The sequence below is a fragment of the Notamacropus eugenii genome, chromosome 7 (genome assembly GCF_028372415.1).
Source record: "Notamacropus eugenii isolate mMacEug1 chromosome 7, mMacEug1.pri_v2, whole genome shotgun sequence".
Taxonomy (NCBI): domain Eukaryota; kingdom Metazoa; phylum Chordata; class Mammalia; order Diprotodontia; family Macropodidae; genus Notamacropus; species Notamacropus eugenii.
In genome coordinates, this window is record NC_092878.1 from 87,309,032 (window position 1) to 87,331,135 (window position 22,104).

Below are 22,104 nucleotides of genomic sequence, written 5' to 3' on the forward strand. Positions count from 1 at the left end.
TAGTCTTTGACCCTTTAGTCAAAGGTCTTTTATTAAATGTAATTTTTATTGAAAAAAATGCATTTAATATTTGTTTTTCTGCTTTTATGAAGTTTTATGCCTAATATAGGGTTAACTTTGGTGAAAATGCCCATACACAGCTGAGGAATATAGATATATTCTTTCTTGTTCCCATTCAGCATTCTCCAGTTCTATTCAGGTCTTTCTGTTTTGTTTATTTTTTATTAGATTAATCTGGGTCTGGGAGGGGTAAATTGAGGTCCCTCATTATTAGAGTTTTATTGCCTATTTCTTTCTGTAATTCAATTATTTCTTGTAAGAATTTAGATACTATGTCATTTTAGATGCTGGTATGCTTAGTACTGACATTGACATCTATGGTACATTTTAATAAAATGTCATTTTCCCTGAAGTTTCCCTGATTCTCTTTTCATTAATTTTCCTTCTGCTATTTTGCCTAAGATTACTATTGCTACTCCTGCCTTTTTTTTTTACTTCAGCTGAAGTATAATTTATTCTGTTCTAGTCCTTTATTTAACTCTATGTATTTTTCAGTTCGTGTGTTTCTTTTGAGCAAACAAAATATTGAATCCATTCTGCTATCATCTTACATTTTATAGGTGAATTTATTTCATTCATATTCCATTATAATTATTATTGTGTATTTTCCTCTATCCTATTCACTTATACTTTTCCTTCTCTTTTTCCCTCATCCCATCTTTAAGTTAACTCCCTTCCTGGTTGAGTGAAATGTATTTCTGTACCCAACTGTGCATGTGTGTATTCTTCCCTCCTTTGACTAGTTCAGATAAGAATGAAAGTTAAATATTGTATTTTCCTGTTACTACCCATCCTTGCTGTATACCTGCACATCACATTTTTGTGAGAGTTTTCCTCATTCTTCCTCACTCTTCCTCACTCTCAAGGCATTCTTCTTCCATACCCTGTCCATTCTACTTTTAAGATTATTAAAACAACAAAATCACTCCCAGACCCTCTGCCTAATTGGATTCCCTCTTTGCCCCCTAATGATGATAGAGTTCTAAGGGACTAAATATATTATCTCCCTATATAATAATATAAACACTTAACTTTGTTCATTCTTCTATTATTGCGTGTTCATGTTTACCTTTTTAGGCATCTTTTGATTTGTCACCTTTGGTCTTTTCATTATGAATGCTTGGAAAGTGTTCCATTTTTTAAAAAATTCATTTTGTCCCTTACATGATTATACTCAGCTTTGCTGGGTAAATTATTCTTGGTTATGAGCTTAAATAATTTGCTTTCTGAAATATTCTAAACGCTTTGCTTTCTTAACCGTGGTGGCTGTTAAATCTCATGTGATCATGATTGTAGCTCCTCAGTGCATGAACTTTTTTCTGGCTTCTTGCAGTATTTTGTCCTAGGAGCTCTGAATTTTGGATATAATCCTGGGAGTTTCCATTTTAGGGTTTTTGTCAGCCAATAACTAGCAGATTCTTTCAATGTCTAATTTTCCCTCTGGTTCTAAGATACATTGTCAGCTTTCTTTGATGATTTCTAGAAATATTATGTCTAGGTTCATTTTTTGTTCAAGGTTTTTGGGTAGTCCAGTGATTTTTAAATGATCTCTACACTCTTTTCCAGGTCACTTGCTTTTCCTGTGAGACACTTTTAATTTCCTTCTTTTTTCAGTCTTTTGACTTTGTTTTATTATTTCTTGATATTTTCTAAAGTCATTAGATTTTTTATTTGGTCAAATTAAATTTTCAAATAATTATTTTCTTCATTAAGCTTTTGTATCTCTTTTCCAAGATATTGTTTCCCTGACTCTCACTTCATCACCAATTTTCTTCCTCTAGTGCTCTTATTTGCTTTTTTTAATCATTTTTAACTCTTGCTTTAAATCTTCTAGGAATTCTTCATGGACTTATTTCCAAGCTGCATTTTTCTTTGAGGCTTTGTGTCTTGAACTTCATTGACACCATAATAGTTCTTTATTGTGAGATTCCTTTTTCATTTACTTATTCTTCTAGCCTACTCTTTGACTTTGGTGGACTTCTGTATGCTTCTGAGGGTGTCATTCAGTCCTCTTGTGTCCTTCTGCTGCTTTCAGTGCTCCCCAAGGAAGATCTGCAATTTCCTAACCCTGGTTTGGATCTATCGGACTATCCCTAGTAGGGAGTTCAAAGCAACTGAACTGCAGGGCCCTCTGGTCTGGGACTACTGCCCTGATTATTACACTGCAGTTTTCCACACTGGGTTGGAGGTTTGAACTGAGTGCCTACTCTGCTTTTAAGACTAGATTTTCACAGCTAAGACCTCCATTTGGTACTCTTCCACTCCACTCTGGATCCCTAACCAGGCTAATAGTGGGCAAGAGAGCTGCCTAATGGTGCCCTTTACTTGTACTAGTTTAGGGAACTCCTGGGTTCTCTTTCTGCTCCAGTCTTATCCCCCTTTCAGTCCTTTGAATGGTCTACAGATCTCTGTCTCCCAAAGCCACTGTTGGCTAGAAGAAAAAATAACTCACTGTGACTTTTTCTTGGCTTTCATAATCAGAATTCTGTCAGGTGTATTTTTGTTATGTGAAAAAGATATGGTTGGGTGCTAGGCTTTAGTGCTTCCTTTGACTTGGCTGCCTTGACTCCCCACCCTCTAGCTGACTCATTTAAATGTGTATTCTATAGGATCATAGAATTAGAGCTGGAAGTGTCCTTAGAGGTAACCTGCAACTGCCTCATTTTATGGCTAAGGAGATTGATTTCACTCTGTAGAATGGCTTGTCTTTTTAGAAATATACTACCTGGGAATGCCACAGAAAAGGTATACAAATGGTACTCTAGATTCTTTGAATGTTAAGGAATTACTTGAAAAATTACTATCCAAGCTGCATCTATCCCTCCATATTCTGATTGACTCACACCTGAAGTCAAGGTTAAATGTTTGATGAATCCTTATGAGATTTATAAGGGGAAATATCTAAGGCTTTTGGATTCTTTATTCCCTGAGCTCTGACTTAGTCACCTGGCAGTCAGTTTGGCTGGAGGGGAAAAGGGAGAGGGAGAAAATTATTTTGCTATTTTACAAGAAAAAGTCAGTTTAATATATTGTCTTTTGAACAGAGGGTTCATATAGACTCCCAGAGGACTGATCACAGATCAGCTTACTTTAAGGCAGAGAAATAATGTCTCCCTTCTCCTTTTGTGATGGGTTAGCAAACTTATCAGAGTACCTAGAAGTCTGCCCCAAAAGGGGAAAAAACTATATCCAGTCTCATCAGGCATCACCATCACAACAAATGTGTACAAAGAAATGGAGATGGGAGGGCTGGCATATAAGCAGAGGCCTATTCAAAGGACAATTACTTGATCCCCTGATTTAATCCCAGAAGGGTACAGCCTGAAGTCAAGACACTTGATAATCAAAAGAATCAGCTGAGTAGAAACATAAAGATTGTAGTTTTGCAAACCTCAAGATCAGAAGTGAAAAATGTTGCCTTGGTGAAGGCTAATGATGCCTGTCCTTGGTCATCGCCCCAGAGACTCAGCTATGTGCTCAGATGATGAGGATGCAGAGCTGACTCTGTAACAAGGGCTACAATCATCCATCTCCTTACCTATTCAATGTGCCTGGTGATCTTTAATTTGACATGTTGTCATTTGTTTTTGTCACTCTCTCTCTTTGAGTAAAATCTTTGTAGAATCAGAGTGTGTTAGAATTGTAATAAACCCCAGATATCATCCAGTTCAACCCCATTTTTTTTCAGCAGAGAAAACTGAGGCCTGAACTTGAATATTTATTGTTATCCCTACTAAGAACATAAATATAACATTTCTCAGAAAATGTTCCTGGGAAGGGGCAGAAAGTAGATAAGAAATTAGAAACATAACGTAATAATAGTACTCACTAGTGTGCAAATAGTGCTGCAAGGTTTGCAAAGTATTTTTACATAAGTTATCTCAAATGGTCTTCCCAACAACCCTCTGAAGTGGGCACACATGATCCCTGTTACAGATGAGGAAACAGTGAAATAGGTTATATGACTTGCCCAAAATCACATAGCTATTGAGAGTCTGAGGTAGGATCAAACCCATGTATTCCTGACTCCTGGATAGGCATTCTATCCCCTATACCACGTAGGTGTCTCAATGTAGCTTTCTTGCATTCTCATTTTATTTGCAGTATTTATTGGAGCTAATAAGACTCCAGTCTTCCTTAAGGAGGTACAGAACAGGTAGAGGAAGGAACTGTAAATGTTAAATTGTCACTAATCTTTCCTAGTCTAACAGGCTAAATTATTAGGACTCGAACAACTGAGGAAAGGACTGAACTTGAAGTCTCACACAGGACTTGGCTCTTCTTCTTCTACTCTCCACTTCTGCTTTTGGAACCTTGGCTACGTCACTGAGTCTTTGTTTCTTCAACTGTAAAATGAGGGTAATTGATCAAGATTACCTCATTTTTTTTTAATTAATAGAAATCTATTTTATCTTTCTCCACTACATTGGAAAACATTCCTTAGTGTTTATAGGCCTACCCATGATATAGCTGGGTCAAAAGGCATGCCCTGTTTTTCTGTATAATTTCAAATCGTTTTCCAGAATGGTTATACCCTTTCAGTAGTCTACCAATAGGTCTGTTTTCCCAAAGCCTCTCCAACATTTAACATCTTTGCCAATCTGGTGAGTGGTAGAATCTCAGAATTGCTTTATTTGCATTTCTCCAATTATTAGTGATTTAGAGCTTTTTAAAATATATATGTATATGTATACATATATACATATATAACTATATGTAGCCTGTCTTTCTTCTCTTGAGAACTGCCTGTTCATACCTTAGATCACTTATCATTTGGGGAATGGCTCTTATTCTTATAAATTTAAGATCTTAGAAATGAGGCCCTTATCAGAGATGCTCATTGCAAAAACCTCTAAGGTCCCCTCCAACTCAAAATCATAGAAAATACCTTATATATCCTATGACTCAAGTTGTAGAGAAAAGAAAATCATATCAGAACTCCAGTGTGGATCAGAAGGAACAGGTCCATGGAACCACTATCCAAGGACTTTCCTGGCTATGTTGAAGGGATTTGTGATCTCATTGAAGAGGACCCCTAATGTGTATATGGGTCACATTATTTTTCTCCTTCTTCAAATCATTCCAATTTCTTTTCTTCTCTCTGATGATAAATGGAATTCTCTACTATTATCCCAGTTCCTTTGTACCATGTGCAGATAGGAGAAGGGGAAAAGGTAAAAAGAAAAGTCAGAAAATCTTGGTCAGACTAGAATTAGGTGTAAGGAGGTTTGCACTCTATACGTGAGCCAATGCAGGAAATTCTGGCTCCATTTGCACTTTACATAGAGTAGGAGAGAATAGCATGCCTCTGTAGTTCACAAAACTCTTCACACTTAACCCAGCTAAGGAACCCAAGGAAAGCCAGTCTTTCCCCTTTCTTAAGCTCCTGTTTGCTCCTCATTTTCAATGGGCACATAAAAGTCTGGAGGATGGAATGATACCAAATGTTAGCAAATAGATTCTTGAAAATAGAGAGCTGCCTGGAAATGTTTTCATAGAATACATAAAAAGTTCTCCATCCCAGAGGAGGGAGGGCAGGGTCGAGTTCCATGGTTAAAGGAAAATAACCAATATTGCTAACACACACACACACACACACACACACACCTCCACACAATGAAAGAAAATAGACCTTGTACATTGGACTAAAGTGTCCAAAAGTCCTAGAATCTCCTCTCTGTGCCTCAGTTTCTCCACCTGTAAAAGGGAGGTAATAATACTTTAGGGCAGAGGTGTCAAATACAGGAGCCTGTGACCAGCATGTAACTCAAACCAGATAATAATGCCATTGGATAATAATAAACAAAATAAAAACACAATAGAATGTAGGTAATGTAAATGTGTGGTTTTCTAAGTCACTATGCAGCCTGTAAGAATTACCTGTGGTTAATGGACCCTGTTTCTATAGGAATTTGACATCACTGGTCTAGGGTTAGGCTTGAGGAAAGTACTTTGTGTCTTATAAAAAGCCAATCTGATGGTGAAGTGGATACAGTACTAGACCTGAATTCAAATGTGACCTCAGACACTAGCTGCGTGACCCTGGACAAGTCATTCAACCTCAATTTCTTCAACTGTAAAATGGAGCTCTTACTAGCAGCTACTCCCAGGGTTACTGTGAAGATCGAATGAGATAATCCCTGTAAAGTACCTAGCACAGTGGCTGACACATAGGTAAGGCACTTAATAAATGTTCCTTTCCTTTCTTCTTGTAAAGTGCTAAAGAAACATAAACTATTTATTTTTAAATGTCCCATATTTGAGGTTAATCACTAGTTTGAGTTTTCATTATATCAGCATTTTTAGTGCAAGTGCGGTTGTTTTATTGTTTGGCCCAAGCCTATAATTTGTTAGGTCTTGGAAGCCTCTAAAGCTGAAGTCTCTCACTGGATTGGTGTTGCTTGTTCTTCATTTTCAAAAAGAACCAATGATATCAGGAGAGTGATGGCTTGATTTGAATGAATTGGATTAGAGTGAGGCAGAGCTGTGCAAAGTAATCAGCCTCACTCACTCCTCCAGAGTCATCAAGGTCCAGTGGCAAGACTTTGGTCTATATGACTGGCAATGTCCCTAGATGCAATGGAAGACTTGGCCTTTCTAAATTAAGCCTTTCCCAGGTCTCAGTTTGTCTGAGGCAACACCCATTCGATAAGAATAGAGGCAAAAGATGACCTAGTTTGCTTCACAAAAGAATCAATATGGAAGGAGAAGACCTTCATTGAATGCAGGTCTTCCATAACTTAAGAAGCTGCCCAGAGTCATGCAGCCAATACATGTCAGAGGGGTAAATGAAAGCTTGTTTTCCTGACTGAAAAGCCAGCCTTCTCTTCACTCTGCCGCATTCTCCCACACTAGCTCTAGTACCCTAGAGAAGTCCTATTTCTGCCAGGTCTCTAACAGCTGACATTTACATCTAGGATTTAAAGATTTACAATAAGCTTTATTATCTTATTTAATCAAGGTAAAGTCTTTTCCTTTCAATACCAACTTCCTTTTCCCTATTTACACAATAAAATTTTAAAAAGAAAACAATTAGAGCCAACTCAAGATAACAGATTTGCTCCCTAATTAGACTTTCACTCAAAGAGATTACATCTGTAAGATCTACCTTTATCTCAGAATTCACCTTCCAAGTAGAACTACTAAACTTCAAAGCTTCAGTATGTATTAAAAAGCCTGTTGTATTTTGTCAGGTAAACAAATGGTGTATCCTCTTACTATTTGAGTGTGGATTAACTATGGAAACATCCTCATAACTCCCCAGGAGTGGGAAAGGTATGGTAGCAAAGGTGCTAGATTTGAAGTCCCAGGACCAGAATGCAACTCTCAGCTCTGCCACTTAATTTCTGGGCCTCTTTTCTTTTTTTTTTTCCCCATGGCCTCTAGAGTTCCATATCAATGATCCTTCTGAGAGGTTCCAAACAATGACACAGTGCCCTGAAACCCTTTTTAAAACCCAGGCTTTCAGTTTTGTAATTTGTCTCTTATTTTAACAGTAGTCATATCCTGAAAACTAAGATACACAAAGGAAACAAAACCTGTCCAATTGTGTTCTCTAATCCTACTTGATGAAAGATTCCCAGAATATGTCCAAGGTATTTGTCATTACTTACTTCAGTCTCTTTATTTTCTTTCTGTTCTCTCTAGGACAAAACTTTATTCCATCCAGTGAGCAACAGCTGCATTGATTGCAACCCATCAGAGAAAAAGATTTTCATGAACAGATGTGACCCTCTCTCGGAGACTCAGCAGTGGATTTTTGAACACATTAACATGACTATTTTAGAAAAAGTGAACAGTAACATCAGCTCTTAGAAAGAAAGGAACACAAAGAAGACAATGACATACAGATTGCAAATGAAATTTTGGCCAGCGGCATCTGGGTCGAAGGAGTCAGGAATTAAATTTCCTAGATCCAGGAAGCCTGTTTAAAGGATTTAGGAGATGCCATGGCAGAGCCCAGTAAGCTGCCACCATGGACTTCCTGCATCTAAACGACTTGGCTGAGAACCTCACCAGCTGCTTCAGAGAACTACAGACTGGCATTTCCCTTGCTGGTCAAGGGCAAACTTTATTAAGGACTTTTCAAAACAACTTGTGAGTTAATAAAGTGAAACAAAATCCTAGCATTTCTCAGGTCAAATCCTGCAGTAGTGAGTAGCTATGAATGGATGCTATTAATTGGGGGAGGGGTGGGTAAGGGAGGGGGAAAAACTGAGTGCATGACTGCTATGGAAAACCTGAAACTATCACAGGTTTAGAACTAGTGCCACTTCCGGGGTCAGAGGCTATCCCCACAAGTGGACAAACTATACTTTTGGTGCCAATCTCTTAATAAAAATGGGTTAAGCAGGTTTAACCCTTAGACTGCTGCAGCTGTTTGTCGCTAAAATGGTTGGGGGGAGGGGAGAGGAGGGAGGATTTAAGGACTTAGAATTTGGACTTTTTTCATGTCTATGCTTTCTGGAGCTATCATATCATTATTGTGCATACTCCATCTACCCAACTCAAAACTCTCCTATAACTGAATGGAAGGTGAATAGTAGAGTGGCTATGGTCAAAAAATTGGTCATCCTGAAACCGACCTGGTAATGAGCCTTTTCTAAGTTTAGCTAGACTAACCAATCCTGGTACAACAGATGTAATCTACATTGTCTTTAGGCCTACTGCAGCTAAGAACTCCCAAAGTAAAGCCTCAGCCTCCCAAGCATTACGAAGTGGAGGTATGTGATACCCCACTGGACCACATATTTTACAATTGAGGAAATGAAATCCATTCTCTTGTCATTTTTTTAACCTGGAATTTTTTTTTAACAGCCGGAATCTGTCATAAAGTTCTATACCACTTAACTCGGCTAACTTTCAAATGCATCATGTAGCACAAGGCCAGAGAGAAATGTCACAGGAGAAGCAAAACAATGTTCACTTTGGAGAAGGATTTCCTCAGGAAGTCTATATTTACCTTTCCATTCTCTTTAGAGACTTGAATCATTTGATTCTTATTCAATCATAACATTTACTAAGGCAGGAAATGCAGTAAGATGGATATGGTATGATTTCTTTAGTATCCATGAGGAGATGCTTAAACTGAAAGAAGACCTAGCTCCCAGTCATTAACTGAAATGACTGACTTTCCAGCAGCTGAGTTTGCACAATACTAACAGTTTAGGAGAATTATTTTATTTGTGTCTGTTACATTTAGGACTACATTGTGGAAATTTCTATTAATGACAGAGTTCGGACACACTTCTGCTAACGACATAGTATTTCAAAGGTGAGGTCATTTTATTGGCACTAGGGGAAAACAAACATTAAAGTATCTTTTCACATGACAGAATTGTACAAGTGGGACATTTCTCAGTCTCTAGAGGCAGATGGGAAGACTGTTTCCCTTCTTCCTTTCTTCCTTTCTTTTTCAAGGACCTCTGCTTTTCAGCTCTCACACAATTTAATATGCCATGTTGGATCTTGAATTACACAATTTGAGAGTTAAAAGTCATCATAGAGATTCTTTAAGCCAGTTCCCATGCATTTTACAGAATGTAAAACTGAAGTTGGAGATGTTAAATGACTTGCCCAAGATTCATACATATATTGAGAACTGGAAGGGATCTTGAGGTCTTCTCCTTTAACCCCCTCATTTTAAAAATGAAGATAATGAGCGTCAAAGAGGCTGCTTGTCTTGCTCAAGGATACGCAGGTCAGTAAGGGGTAGAACCAGAAGTAAGCCTGATTCTTTTGACTCAAATCCAATATTCTAAGGTTAATGACAGGATCAGGACTAGAATTCTAGCTTTTTAATTGATAATCAGTACTATGCTGCGCTACTTCCTTTATGCATCATGAATTTTCTCACCATATTATTATGGTGAACCATAATATCATACTAGACAGACAGACTGACAGACAGACAGACAGATAGATAGAAATCATAGATTTAGAGCTCAACTAGTTCAACTTGTTCATTTTATAGAAAAGGGAAACTGAAGTCCAAAGAGGATAATTGATTTGACCAAGGTCATAATACAGTATACATCAGAGTTGAGATCTGAAACCAGATGTGACTCCAAAAAGCAGTATTTTTCCTGCTATAGCTGCATATCTCTCTCTCTCTCTCTCTCTCTCTCTCTCTCTCTCTCTCTCTCTCTCTCTCTCTCTCTCTCTCCTTTCTCCTTCCCCCCACCCCAGTTCTATCTCTCACTAGGCAAGACCAATGTGAATACTTTCCTCAGCATTCACTTTTGGAAAGTTTAATTAATGCAAAAACAGTTCATATATTTGGAAGATTTCTTCCATCTTTGACAGCTAACTACAATGTCCAGTTAAACTGTCCTGCCTAAGAATGGAGGCTGATTCATTTAGTTTTCTTTACTGAATTTTCAAGTACACTTGTGAAGAGCTTTTCTTCTTAAACTGACAGTCACCAAGAGATTTTGTGGAGGTCAAGAGATCTTAAAGCATTCAAGATGCATAGCTGAGAAAATCAATAGTTGGAAATTAACCTGTGTGTTGAACAATTCCAGAGAGTGAGGGAAGATTTATCACAGAGTGTTCAAAGAGCAATCTGGCTGTAGAATTCGATGAGCTCCATAAAAATTCACATTATGTCATTAAATCGTTGGGTACTATTTATACTGAGGCTGAAGGGTCCCCCCTAGGTTCTAATACCATGGAAGATCCAGGTTTGAAATGATCCTTTTGGATATTTCCATGTGAAACTCGCCACCACTTATGAGCCAATCTCCTTTGAAAAAGTAGGCATGTTTGGGATCTACAAAGATGGATGTCCCTCCAGTCTTGGAGAAATCCATTCCTCTGCTGAAGAGATACTGTAACAACTGGACCAAATGAAGGTTACTTATGATTAAGGGGATTCTGAACCTGGAGAAAATAGTTATGAAACAGGAAAGCAAATCTTAATGTCAAGCTGCCAAATCAGACTTACCAAAAAAGTAGGGAGCATTGGGCGGGGCGGGAGTGGGGGGAAGTGTATAGGATGAAAAAGAAGAACATTGAAAAGAAGGATGAAGGAGGGCCTAACACATAGAAGAAATGGTCAGAGTAACAGTGACGTCTACACAACCACAAGTGGGACCATCTCTGCATTCACTGAACATCTGTACAGCCCTCCCTCACTCAAAACAAAGTCAAGTGCAAGTCATATCATCATTTCTCTGATGTCATGATCTACTTTGACAAGGAAAGACAAACACAGACAGACTGCTATTGTTAATGAAAATAATAAGCCTGTACTTTGGAGTAAAAGGAGATAGCCAAATGTACAATTTTGTGTCAGCAAGTCCTAACATGAAAACTCCTTCTGTCACTGAATATCTGCAGCTCAGCTATAGAGTGTAGTCTTAACGAGTTAATTGGAGACACTTAGAGGTTGTGACTTGCCAAGGTTATGAAGCCAATTAAGGATTTAGGACAGAATTTGAACTCAGGTCTTCCTGATTCTAAGGTCAGTCCTCTATCCATTATACTTCTGTGTCTCTCAGTTAACCTAAATACTTTATTTATATTTCTTTGGTGAAAGAATCTAAATGATTGTCTGCAAAGGGTTTTTTTCTAAAAATAGTACAATTTAAAATTAGGAGAATAAGGTACTAAATTATCCTATCCCCAGAAGGAAAAAATAAAAAAATTGAGAAGAGAAAAAATATCAATTTACAGTTAATATTTTAAAGGAGTTAATATCAACATTGTAAATTATCATCTGCCAATAAAGTAATGGTAAATTATATTTTTGCCCAGGGAGGTAGAAAAGAATGCTAATTTTGAAAATATTAAATTTTATTATATACTTCCATAATAGAATCTGAGCTGTGTAAGCAAAGGGAAAAAGTGAAATGATCTTTAAAAAATATATATTTACTTGTCCGACGGCACGATTGCCAGAATCAAAAGCTATGTGGCTTCATTGGTCTCTGTTATGTAATTGATAAGAATAATCTGAATATATATTCACTTTCATATTTATCCATTAATCTGAGGTCTCAGTGGGGAATGCAAAGCTTAGGGTTGCTCACATAGATACTTAACACCGTTTGGGTCTTTAAACAATAAAGAGATTGCATATGATTCAAACCCAGCTAACAGCCAGAAAATGAATATCCATTCATGCCATGCTTAAAAAATTAATAATAACAAGCCCAACTCCAATACCTGACACAATCTCTTTAGGCTGGCATTAAGTCATTCTAAGAGCCTCGAGATGTGAACAAAACTGGGCAATAAATAGTCATTTTCACCTTACTTTAGGTGATGGAAGAAACTCTCTAGGAGTCTACTATAATCAAATGAGCAGCTATATTTCAAAATTTTGCCAACAACAAGAGAAAACAAAATAAAGCCTCAGAGGTAACAAGGTATTGGGGAAACTGCTAGATACCAAATCAAAGGACCTAAGATTAAATCCCACCTCCACCATTAATACACTGTGCACCTATAATTCAAAAAGAGAAAAGATAGAACAATGTAAAGCAACTTGAGGTGAAAAGAGGGCCAGATTTCATAATGAGGAAACTCCTTCTATCGATACAAATCTATACTAGACCTGCAACTAAAGCTTTAATGCTTTGCCTAGGGCATTAAGGGTTAAGTGACTTGTCTGAGTTCACCCAACCTGCAGGCAGTCAAAGGCAAATCTTGACCACCTTCCTGAGTCTGTCTGCGCTGCCTCTTTCTCACAGGGCATACCTTCCAGTTCTAGAAGGTTTATAATATTCCTACTCCAGGCCATGATATGAAGAGGGGCATTTAAGCAAAATTGAATGGTACAGGTATGGCAGGCCTCACAACTAGAACTTCGGTGATACAACCAGGATTTTGATCCAAGTTGCTAAAATTTAGAGATGAGAAGTGAGAGCATTTTCAGTCCTTCAATAGCATAGAAACAACTGAGCCTAGCAGCTAGTCAGTATCCATTAGAATAGGAAGTAGCCACAATCCAGGTGATGTCCTCCCTGGCAAAGCTACCCACTCTCGCCCCCAGAAATTCCCCCAACCCGTGTCTTGTTGTATCGCAGAGTTACCACCACCTCTCTACAACTTGACATGTCATATTTTGTAACTCAAGATTAAAAATTGCTGGTTCTAGATCTAGTCAATCTCTTGTTTCTCCAAGATAGATAGCAAGAGACAGAGACAGAGACAGAGAGACAGAGAGAGACAGAGAGAGAGAGAGAGAGAGAGAGAGATACTCATATATGTGTGTATATGTGGGTGTTACAGGCTTTTTACATTATGATCTTTTCTTTAGGATAAGCATTGCCTCTGATCTCAATTACTGCTTGACTTGAGTACTAAAAATTAAGGCCATCCTCACAGTCTGACAGAGAGAACACCGATCCATGTACAGGAGCCCATTATGGTGAAGTCATAAGCTTCTTACCTTGGCAGGGACATCACCCTGTAATGTCTCTGAGCATCCCTCTGCATGCATATAAAAAAGATCTTGGATTTATGACCATAGGCTCATGGACGTAGAGCTATTTGTGACTTAGCTTGCTAGTTCCAAGGTTGGCCTTTGTTCAGAGAGTACCCTCCCCATTCCCAAATAGCTGGATGCCAGACTGCCACTGTTATTTCCCAACCATCCAGAGATATTCAATGTTTTTTGACAATGAGAGTCCATCAAATAATTCTTTCCTCCTTGCCTTGAAAATGGCTCCCCTTCCGCTCCTCATGCAAAGGTTGTTTGTGCATCCTGCTGAGATCTGTTCTCTGCACATGTCCAGCCCAGGAAAGGGGCAGTGCTTGAGACTCTGAGACCTGGTTACATTCTGGGGCCTCACTGTGATTGACTATTCAGTGACTTACTCTAGCCTGCAGGGGTATGAGCCCATCTGTCTGCTACCTTGTTTACCCCCTACCATCCACCGGTCCTGTCTCTAAAGAAAAGCAAAACGTATCTGACTTGTGTTCAAGAAGATATCAGGTTCAGCCCCCTCCCTACCAACAGTACTAGCCAAGCCAAAGTAACAAAAATGACTGGTTATCTAGCTGGTAACCAAAATGGCTAGTTATTATCGTCTTAAAGATCTAAGGTCCCTTTCACTTCTAAATCCATCTTTGTCATGCTAAGATCCGTACAAATTTTCTTTTCCAGTATTTATAAAAATTAAAAACCTTCTTGTCCAGGAAGTTTTTTAATGTCTGAATTAAATCTCTTTTACTACATTAAGTCTTTTTCTTCTACTTCAATTTTCTCATAATAGCTCTTATTTAAAAAGAACAAAAGTGAGTAGATTGAATTTTGGGAGGAAATTCAAACCTAAAGAAGTAAAGAAATTTTGAAAGGAAATTCAGCCTAAAGAAACAAAGAAAAAGGGACAAGATAATTGGTCATTAGAGATGGTCTGCTTGGCCCTAGGGAGCAGAACCAGGAACAATGGAAGTTGCCAGAAAGCGGGTTTCAGCAAGGCAGGTTACAGTTGTCCCAACCTGGCAAAAGGCTGTCAAAAAGTTGGATTGGAAAAGGAGATAGAGCATTCCCTATAACTGGAGATGGTCCAGCAGAGGTTGGATGACCACTTTTTAGGAATGTTCTAGAAGAAACTCATTCCTTCAACATGCTTTTAAGGGCAAACTATACCAGCCACTGTGCCAGGCACTGGTACGGTGACAAAGACAAAACAATTCCTCCCCTCAAGGAGCTTACACTCTATCAACTTCCCAGATTAGACATGGTTCAGACCAGATGGAGTCTAAGGTCCTTTCCAGGTCTAAAACTCTATGAAGGTTTTATGACAAGGTTCAGGGGAGACAAAGCAAATAACTACCTTTCCAGTTTTTCTATATTTTGGCAAAGCTGTATTCATTAATAGATTAAATCTGTAAAAGGTTCTGAAATTTTCAAAACATTTCTACACCTATTACTTTTATTTCCCCAAATGAAATAGTAGGTGAAAGGTCATTATTCATATTTGACAGATAAGAAAATTGAGGAACAGGTATGGCAAGTGATAAACAAGGTCAGATAGCAAGTGACAGAACCAGGATTAGACTTAATTCTATCTCCAAGACCTCTCTCTTTAGCCAACATCGTGATTTGAACCAAATTCACAGTACATATATTACTTTTCCATGGCATGTGAGTAATGGACCCTATATCTACAGTTAAGAAAAAAAGGTTCTGATCCAACACCAGTCATTTACTAGCCATGTAACCTTGAGCAATTGATCTCTTTGGGTCTCAGTTTTCTGATCTATAAATTAAGAAGATTGCACTAGATGAGCTCTAAATTACCTCTCAGCTCTAAAATTTTGTGACTCAATTACTCTGAAACAGTGTATGTGTGTGTTTGTATGTGTTAGTAAGGGGATAGGGACTAGACCTAGAATTTTTTTAGATAAGTGAACTTTAGGGGAACCTCCCTACTAAAGCAGATTGGCAACTTCTTTTCAATTAGTTTTAAAGAGTTACCTAGAGTACTACATGGTTAAATAACTTGCCCACAGTCACAAAGGTGAGACTTAAACTTAAGTCCTCCTAGCTTCAAAGTTAGCCCTCTATCCACTATACTATCTGGGCATATGTAGCACCAAAGAGATATTCACAGTGCTTACCGTGGCCATGAATATCCCAGTGCAATTCTGAATCTCAAAATACAATAGATTCTCCATATGAAAGACAGAATCAAAACAAAAAAACATTTATTCAGACACCAGAAAGCCAAATCCCAATACCAGAAAGCCAAATCCATCATAGCAACAAATATCAATACTCAATACCAATACAGAGGACAACACCATTCTTAAGCCTTCCCCTGCCAGGCTTCCCACAAACCAGCTCCCTCAAACAAAATCACAAACAAGCTCTCTCATTCATGCTAGCCAGCAGCCTGCATCCTTCCTAGCTCTGACTGCTCTCATGACTAACTTCTTCTCAGCTCTGTTCTAGCTCTGCCACTTTCTGTTCTACCCATTCAGCATGCTCCCTACCACAGGCTCCATGTGACTCAGACTTCCATGTGACCCAGGCAGGTCACATGGGCCTATTAATGAATGGGAAAGATCTTCCCATTTAAATTACTATTACAGCATATTAATAAACACCCATTTAATCTGCTTGTCAAAGTACACTTCATAGAACAAGCCTCTTTCATTCATTCAGCATGACCTTCATGCTACCATTTCTCCTCTCCTTGTGTCTTCCAGACATTTAATACCACATATTCATAGCCATTTCATTCTTATGTAATCTTCTCAATTGCTCTGAGAAATATTAGCCAATTATTACAGAATGTTTTAGAAGACAATGGGACTCAAAGGGGTGAAGAAGAAAAGCCTCTTGAAGTTGGATTGGAACAAGTCAGCCAGAAAGAGAGCTAAGGCAGGGAATCATGCAAGATGGACTCCTGGGTGCAGTGGGCTGACAACTCCCCAAACCAGACCAGGCTGACTCTGTCTTTAAGAAAAGAAACATTAATTTCTGGTAACGAATAACTGACTATATCTTGCAAACATATTCTCCAAAGACAAGAAAAGTGATCTTAGAAGATTCAGATATGATTGATATTCCTCTAGCACTCCATCTTGTGGATCTTGTTAACATGAGTCCTTTCTACAATGATACAGATAGCAGCTTAGGTTTGAGTGCCCAGGTTGTGGTACTGTTGACTATATTCTTCCATAATTTCACTACAGAGGGTCCACCCTACATCTTAGGAATCTTCTGTGTGTTTTCTTGACATGGTGTGAAGCCAATCAAGTACAAAAACTGTCCATTAGTTATCCCTTTCTCCTGCAACACAAGTAACCCACCTTACTTTCCAGTTGTACTTTTCTCCAACATCATCCTTCCCACGAGGATGTACAATCCTCGTGTATAATGTGTTGAAGTGCCCTCCTGCCCACCATTCGCCTCCTCATTTCTCTTTGGGTGATTTATTTCTTCAGCAACTATAGTATTACATGATTTGCAATCATCCAAATCTCTGAAAGACTGTCAATATTTTAGTATGGGTTTTTTATTCTTTGTTTTGCTGTTCATTTGCTTTGTTTGTTTTAAAGTCTGGACTTCTGTTTAAGGGAAACGCCTTTGTGTTATTAGTCTTACCATTTCCCAAAGGCAGTGTAGCCCACTCTCCTCCCTTGTTCAGTTCCAGGCTCTGGCAGCTGAATATCTCTACTGCTCTAACACTGTAATCCTTGGGATTTACACAGCTTTCTCATCATAGAAAAGGACTGAACAGAATATTGAAAACCTTTCCCTTCACTCCCCAAATCTTTTTTTTTTTTTTTTAAAGAAAGACAGTAGCATACAATGCAATAAGACTCTAAGAATCAAGAGAAGTAGATAAAAGCCCTAGCTGTGCTTCTAACTAGCTATATGACTTGGGGAAAGTTACTTAACTTCTTTGGGTGTCAGGTTCTTCATCTCTAAAATGAAAGCGTCAAAGGTGATGATGCCTGATGTCCTTACCAGTTTTATGATTCTGAAATCTATTCTAAAGTCCATGTTTCAATTTACTTAAAGTAGTTCGGCTGCTCCAGAGAGGGGGAAAAATCATCTTATACTTTAACCTTCCATTTCCTCATCTATAAAATGTGGGGGGTGGGCTAGGCAGCCTCTGAGGTCCCACCTAGCTCTCAATCTATAATCCTATCAGTCTTCCTAAATAATGCCCACAAATTTCTCTCCTGCTATTTTTATTAGCATTAAGGATACCTGAGAGGATCTTTGTGCATGGTTGCTGATGTGTGTTCTTAATTTCCCCTCTGTATATGAGAACCAGCTACTGGGATTTATGAAGTACCCTAGGCACTGGACCATATAGGAACAATCACACAACACAGTGGCAGTAACGTAATCAGAATCTGGGAAAGGGGAACTTACCAGATGCAAATTATTTTGCTTTATCTGTATCCAGATGAGTGCAACACTTATCAAAAGGACCAACTACTACTATCCCCAAAGTTAATTCTCACTAAAGCTTGCAAGAACCAAAAGAACAGAGATCCTATTCTATCTTTATTCATCTAGAGGGAAGAAATGAGGAGGTTTTGGGATAAGGAAGCCAAAAAAGGAGAGGGAGCGAAAGAGGAGAAGATATGATAATATTTGCAGTCGAATTTCCTTAAGAAAATTCTGGAGGCAGCATCAGGAAGGTATCAGAGTGACAAAGATGTCAAAGAAATAATCCCATTCTAGAAATGCTAACATGTGAAGAAAGAATTGCTTTTTGTAGTTATCTACCTCCTATTTAATAGATGGTCAGGGCTCTTGTGCAAGCATGCATGCGCGCGCGCACACACACACACACACACACACACACACATACACACACACACAGCCTTCAGTAAGAAGGCAAGGATCTATGAAAATGACAGTTGGAACACTTACAGAGTCTACCTTGTAGAGCTCCCTGAAAATGTTGAAAAGAAAACTGTCTTTGGGGCTATTCATAAAGAGGGAGGAAGACAAAGCAAAATCTTCTCAGAGTAGAAAGAGAATATACATTTTAAATTCTTTCATTGAAAAAAGCCAGGAGCCACTTGACATAGCCCAGGACATTCCATGGGTATCATTTGGTTGTCAGGAGAGAAAAAAATTAAACTATCTATGGTTTCAAATAGAGGAGAAAAAAATCCTGATGGCAAGAATGACAAGTTATGAGTAAAAGTTGCAGTGGCAGCTTTTGAAGATGTTGATGAAATCTGTCATCCAGAAAGAAAGGCAGCTGCTGGATGGACTGTATATCTGCATGTCCCTCCTCAGGCTATGCTGTACACCCTGAAGTTAGGCTACTTTTCAATTCCTCTCTCATATCCTGCCCACCCTCTTCCTAGTCATTCCATCCTGGCTAAAGATCCTCCAGACCAAGGAAGCCACTCAAGTGTGCATTCTGTTCCTGTTATTAGAAAGAGGGAGGGGCTATGCCAAACAAAAAGCACTTCCAGACTTCTACAAGCGATCATTCTTCCAAGATGTGCTCTGCAAAAATGGAGACAATCTCTCAGTAGTCATCTCAGTAACTTGTTCCCTTTCTCTCTAGTTTGCACCCTCTGCTTCTATGCCCGCCACACAGATGTCTGCTTTTAAAACCTATACTTTGGGGATTCCACAAGGAAAGAATGGATGGCATTTTTTCAATAGTCAAAAGGATTCTTCTAAGAATTTAAAGTAGAGTGATGAGTACTCACTCAGTGATTCTATATGTCTGTGGATTATGGGAACAATCAGCTTTGAACTTCCTCAGATCTATATCCCTTTCACACACTCCCCCCAACCATCACCACATACCATCACTGCTCCTATATACCTGCCAGAGAACTCAAATTGTTCTGCCCTTTTCTTTGGCTGCCCTTCCCCTATGTGTTTTATGCTCTGCATTAGAATATAAACTCCTTGAGGTCAGGGACTGTCTTGACTTCTAGTCTTGTAGCCTAAAGGCTTAGCATAGTGACTGGCACATAGTAAGCACTTAATAAATGTTTTTTCATCATTCATCTATCACCACTGCCTTGAGAGAAGAGAATCGGGAAGTGGAGGGGGAGAAGGGAGGGAATAACCTATGAAGAGATATGAGGTGAGCACAAAGAAAGTTACAGCATGTTGCCTGTAACAACTTGTACGTAGAAATGAAGTAAAAGACACCATTCAAGAGACATGTGATCAACAAAGGGGGTGGCTTAGTCCTGTGAGAAAGGCAAGGATAGTAGATGGACAGCCCAAGGATATCTACAGCTTTAGAATGTTAAAAGACCTCAAAGTAGAGGTTCTCTACCTTTCTTGTGGCATAGAGCCCCTTGGATCACCTGATAAAGCCTCTAGATCCCCTATCAAAGGAATGCATTTAAATGCAGAAGACAAAATACATAAAATTACAAATCAATAATACTGAAATAAAGATGATAATTTTTCTCCATCCAAGTTCACAGATTCTCTGAAATCTAGCCTCAGTCCCAGTATGGGCCCATGGATCCCAAGTTAAGAATTTTTGACCTAGAAAAAGACCTTCAAAATGATCATCTATTAAGGATTTACAGAAAGAAATGCACAAGCATTGCACAGGATGTCAGGCCATGAATGGGTCACAATTTGTGTCACTGGAAAGACAACCTTCATAGGTGGTGCAATGACTAGAGCAGTGGATCAAAGTAAGGAAAACAAGAGTTCAATCCAACCTGAGATACTTAGTAGTTGTATAACCCTGGGAAAGTCTCATAACTTCTGTCTTAGTTACTTCATCTATAAAACGGAGATAATAATAGTAGCACCTACCTTCCACAATTGTAGTGAGAATAAAAGGAGATAATAAGTCCTTTGTTAACCTTAAAGTGCTCTGGAAATGCCAGCCATCATCATCATCATCATCAATCATCATCATCATCATTATTAATGACATCATAGATGCCCTTATATATTGAAGTCAATGAGATAAGTCTATTTCTCATTACCACTGGTTTTCTCATTCTCTTATTAGTTGCTATGACATTATACCTACAAAAATATAGCATTCCTTAGGGCACTATATGATATGGAATTACCTACCATACAGTTAATCAACTAGCATTAAGTTCCTACCATTAGTCAGACACTGTGTTTAGCAATGGGGATACAAAGAAAGGCAAAAATCGCAAACCTACCCTCAAGGAACTCACGTTCTAATAGAAAAGACAAAAAAAAATTATGTACATACATGATAAATTCAGTGTAAATTGGAGGCAATCTTAGAAGGACAGCAAAAATAAATGGGGAAGGGGGAGGGAGTCCTGAAAGGCTACTTTGAGAAGGTAGGATTTGAGCTGAATCTTGAATAGACATGCCTTTCTTTGCTTAAAAATCTCAGTAGAAATGAAGTCAGACATTAGCATTTTTTTCTTGGCTCTTGACTAAAGCTTATTCAGACATTAAAGCAAAGTTCACATCGTGATATCTCTATATTATGTATTCATTCTTTCAACCAACATTTTGAGACACCTGCTCTTTACAAGATTTTTTGTGAGGCAGAAGAAACACAGACATAAAGGTCACAAATTCACATTGAAATCCCTCAACTCTCTGGCTCCAAATTCTCTTTCTAGACTTCTTTCACATTATTTCCCTCAACTTACTCAATGATCCAGTGACTCCTGCCTCTTCATTGTTACTCACACATCTATGCCTTTTCCCTTGCCCCATGCCTGGAATCCCTCTTTCCCTATTCCACTTCCCAGAATCTTTATCCTCCTTCAGGAATCCTTGTTCTTCCTTCCTTGTCTCAGCCAGCATCTACTCCATGAAGCCTTGCCTGAGCTCCCCTAGTTGTTAGCAATCTCTCCTTCAGTCAGTTAAAAGCATGTGCAAAGCACTGGGCCTACAGTATCAGCCTTCAAGAAGTTTTCGATCTAATGAGAAGACAACAGGCAAAAAAACAACCATACATACATACAAGATACAGACAATGTAAACAGAAAGTAATCTCTAAGGAAAGGCATTACACATTGGGGGAGAAAGGAAAATCCTCCTTCCTAAGGTGGGATTTCAGCTGAGTTTGAAATTAGATACGGAAGGCAGAAGGTTAAGTTAAGGAGGGGAAGCATTCTAGGCATAAGAGGCAGGAAAGGAAAGGCTTTGAGAAGGAAAATGGAGTGTTGTATATAAGTAACAGCAATGAGGCCAGTCACTGGATCATAGAGTATGTGGAGTAAAAAGTAAGAAGATGAGAAATATGGGAAGGGATTAGATTATAAAGGATTTTAAGGGCCACTAAAGGATTCTATATTTGATCCTGGAGGTGTTTGGGAACTACTAGAATTTATTGAGTAGGAGGTGGAAATAGGGTTGACCCATGCTTTAGGAAGATCATTTTGGTAGATAAGAATAGGATGGATTGGTATAAGGAGGGGCTTGAGGTAGAGAAACTAACCAGAAGACTTGGAATAGTCAACACCTCAAATTTTCTTGCATTTTATTATCCGTAAACACATTGTACCCCTCTAATGGAATGTAAGTTCATTAAAGGGAGAGAGTGTTCCATTATTCCCCAAGCATCTAGGATTGAGAGAAATTATTATTTTACTATTATATTAATAACCAATTATTTAAATGGG

The 22,104-nt window shown here is 38.5% G+C and overlaps 1 protein-coding gene across 1 annotated transcript in view; it reads left to right on the top strand.

Annotated features, from left to right (window-relative positions):
* Positions 1-8,208, top strand: part of GALNTL6 (polypeptide N-acetylgalactosaminyltransferase like 6) — a 241,567-nt gene extending 233,359 nt beyond the window's left edge. The window contains exon 8 of the mRNA XM_072625044.1: positions 7,708-8,208. Coding sequence (XP_072481145.1) covers positions 7,708-7,875 — 168 coding nt within the window. The 3' untranslated portion in view covers positions 7,876-8,208. The remainder of the gene's footprint in view (positions 1-7,707) is intronic.
* Positions 8,209-22,104: the final 13,896 nt, after the last annotated feature.